Source organism: Anoplophora glabripennis, unplaced genomic scaffold (assembly GCF_000390285.2).
Source record: "Anoplophora glabripennis isolate ALB-LARVAE unplaced genomic scaffold, Agla_2.0 scaffold3381, whole genome shotgun sequence".
NCBI lineage: Eukaryota > Metazoa > Arthropoda > Insecta > Coleoptera > Cerambycidae > Anoplophora > Anoplophora glabripennis.
The window spans coordinates 3,239-6,943 of record NW_019419501.1 but is presented as its reverse complement, the minus strand read 5'-3'; the positions used below and the strand labels follow the sequence as shown (position 1 = coordinate 6,943).

The 3,705-nt window shown below is 33.5% G+C and overlaps 1 protein-coding gene across 1 annotated transcript; it reads right to left on the bottom strand.

Annotated features, from left to right (window-relative positions):
* Window positions 1-854: 854 nt before the first annotated feature.
* LOC111692782 (DNA-binding protein D-ETS-6-like) lies at window positions 855-1,374 on the bottom strand (the record flags this gene model as incomplete). The annotated part of the gene is made up of 1 exon (XM_023456898.1): window positions 855-1,374. A coding segment is annotated over one exon (319 nt), but the record flags the coding sequence as incomplete, so codon positions are not given.
* Window positions 1,375-3,705: the final 2,331 nt, after the last annotated feature.

Genomic DNA, 3,705 nt, shown 5'->3' with positions numbered 1-3,705 from the left:
TCATTCGTTTCGCCGTACTTCAGCCACCCTCCTAGCAAATAGAGGTGTGGATGTGCTCGGGTTAAAAAGGCATGGGGGATGGAAATCCTCAACCGTTGCCGAAAGCTACGTCGAAGATTCCCTTCAAAATAAACTACAGTATGCAGATAAAATTCTTCACGATAATGACAACACATCATCCTGCAATACTTCTGAATCCTGTGCTGAACCATTACCTGCTACTATAGCTTCGACTTCACTGGCCTCGATAGCTAATTTTACTTTAAATAAAAATATAACTGAAACCGAAATTGAAAAAACATGTACTGCTCCAATTTCTGTAAGCAATTGTACAAACTGTACATTTAATTTCAACATTAATAAATAGATTTAAAATACATCTTTCTTTTATATCAATTACCCACATTTAAAACTGAATTCTAGAAAACTCATTCCAAATCAATGCGATGTTGAAAATGTCTATTTTGACAGTTATTCACTTAGGTACCGTTCTAGAACGCATCCTACTGTCGTAGAAACAAACATGGTAAGTGAACTAAAAAAGCTTGATCGTGCAAAAAAAATTTTTATTTAACTTTTTTTTCGTAGATCGTAGGTACTTATATTTATCGATATGAATATGAAGTCAAACGTTGTCGGTGGAATTTGCGGACACCCTGTATTTATTTATATTCATATTTTCTTAGACCTATAACTTCGGAACAATCCAGGATCAATCAATTACTTTTGTTTTTTTTTTGTTTTAGAATAAAATCTACTTTATGCTTCCAAAAAGTAACAATACTTATTAAAATACTACCTGCAGTAAAATAAACTCCAAGAACTTTCCGTCTTTCAACTTTTAAGCGCGTTGAAGTCGACCGATCCCACAAGGGCCCTAGGCCTAATTCCTACTTTCGTATTTGGAGATTGATACTTAGGGACACATATTCGTACTAGCTTAGTTTATATTCTCTGGTATACAGGACCTGAATTCAGTTTCGCTACACTTTAAAATGTGTAAAACCTCTATTACATCTGCCGCAAACCAAACCATGTACATTTTTACATACAAATCAGTTGAAAGGGGGCCCCCGAGGATCGAAGCTTCCCGGGGAGTACGGCCAGTAACTTGGCGGTGCAAACAACCCAGGTTGCGAATGTTGCGTGGTGGCTGGTAGGATGCTGGGTATCCTAGGGTTAGCCGTGTGAGTTGTGGGATATAACGCTGCCCCTAGCTCGCTCTGGTGCGGTTGGTACTTGTGGTAAGGGGGCATAACGTCACCCTGACCCTGGGCTTGGGCCTGACACGCGGCCATCAGCCCGTGGAAGTCGAACTTGTATGCGTACCTCTTGCCGTGCACCTTGGACATTATGTTTTTGTCGTAGTAGTACCTGAAATTTAATGAACTGGATATTAGCAAAAAAATTTCCAAAATTTTTAGTGATTTTTAAAAGGCTGTAACTTCACGAATAATGGTCGTATCGAGAAAGACAAAAATGCATTTTGAAACTTGAAGATTCTAGTTTTGAAATCTTGAAATGAAAATTTTTTTCGAGTACCACTCTTGGTGCAATTAAAGGAAATCATGCAAGGCTTTTGCATTTTACAAAAAATGAATTTTTCAAAATTTTTTTGTTATTTTATCACAATTTCACATTAAATATCTACTTATCAAATGTGAAAAAATATAGATATTTTTTTAAATCTCAAAAATTTGTTTTAATTTCAAATAAATATTTTTTTGACAATAGAAATATTAAATGAAAAATTGTAAAATAGTTAGGTAACACAAAAATATTTTGAGAAATTTCAAAAAATGATTTTTGTTTAAAATTTTGAATAATTTTTTTTTCGACGAGTATTTAACGCAAAATTGTGGAAAAAATTAATTAATGTTTAAGGAGCAATAAACCTGCTCCTTTATTTTTTTATATAACTTCAGGAAAGGAAAACGGTTCTACCGATCGATTTTAAAATTTACAGGCTTCATGGGCATGTATTGAGCTAAAAAAAATCCTACAAGCATTGATACTTTTCGAAATATTTACAAAGTACTCGTTGATTTTCCAAAACAGTAGAAAAAGTCATTTATTTGCACTTTTTTAAATATTTTTTTTTCTCAAACATACCAAAAGGCTCTTGAGGGTTGATTCAGTTTCCAAAATCCAACTTCCGTTCGCTGTACGATCGTTAGTTCATGAGATATCGTTGAAAAAAGAAAAGGTGACTTTTCACTCAATAGCCGATATCATATAGGTACTGTAAAAAAAATTCACTCAAATTTCACTCACTAACTCAATAATGTGATTGAGTGAAATTTTCACTCTATTGGTATGAGTACAACTGAGTGAAACTATTGCATCAGAAATGAATGAGTTTTACTCAAATCCAAGTTACTGGCTATCAATTGAGCGACTTTTGACTCTATTTTGAGTATAAAAAACCAATTTAGAACCAATTTTCTCTAATATGATTTAAATTTAACTATTATTGAGTCATTTTGTACTCAGACTTGGTTTTTAATTAACTAAATATTGAGTGCAAAAATAAATCACTCATAAATGATTAACGGGCCCCTATCAACTATGATCGAGACTACAGAAGCAATATGTAAGTGGTGCCATCTTCACGGCGTCATTCACACTACTCGAAAAAATACATTTAAACTCACTCAGTTTTACTCTGATTTAGGTACAAGTGCAGCAAATACGAGTTTACGTGAAGAATTATTTAAGGAGTACCTATATTTGAGTGGACGTATTCAGTTTTAGTATGATTAGGTATATACAAATGAGTAAAATGATCAAAATGCCCAATATTGAGTGAAATTCAATAATTATTTCACTCAGTGGATTCACTCCGAACCTTTATTGCCTTCACCCATACCGATTTTTTTGCAGTGTACAGAAAATAAAAAAACAAATTGAAACTGAGGAATCAGGTTAAATGACACGGGCATTGATTAAGCTAGAAAAAAATTTTCTGAGTTTATGAGCAGTTTTGAAAAAAAAACACCTTTTTTTGTCTACCTACAAAACGTAGTCTTTTACATCCAGGATGTGAGTGAAATTAAGTGGATTTTTTTTACAGTGTAAGGTGTACTGGGTAATTATTGAAGAAGCACCAGATTTTGGAGCGGATATTGACGCCCCAAAGAATATCTTGTATTAAAAAATATGCAGTATATTATGGGGGACGTAAATGTCAAGTAGATTAATCGTAAATGTCCAAATTTTCTATTCACAATTTTAGTAATTTTTGAATTGTAGGCTACAGTTTTCGAAAAAATGTTGTTTCATACTCGATTGCGAAATTCTTTTGTATTCTCGAATACAAAAATAGCATTTCGCAATCTACGAGTAGCATCAAAAAATAGTTTTGCCATTTCTGTGTATCGTTTAGGTAAATGCTAAATCTCCAAGTCCGTTTATGTTTGTACAGGCTGGTCCATTTTCGATGGAAATTCAGAGTATTTCAGAAACTACTAAAGATATGATAAATCTGACACCACGTTCTCGAGCTCGATTTTCATGGCAAACTCGACTGTCATATCGAAAATTTGCTATCTTCATTTGTTTCTGAGTTACAAGGCGTTTCTCGTTATTGTGACACTTTTTTACATGTTTGTATCTCAGCTGTTAAATAAGTTAGAGTTAAAGTAAAAACTGCTCAAGACTAATTCTTTGGCGTAGAATTGAATGCCGGTATTAGATTTTTAGTAG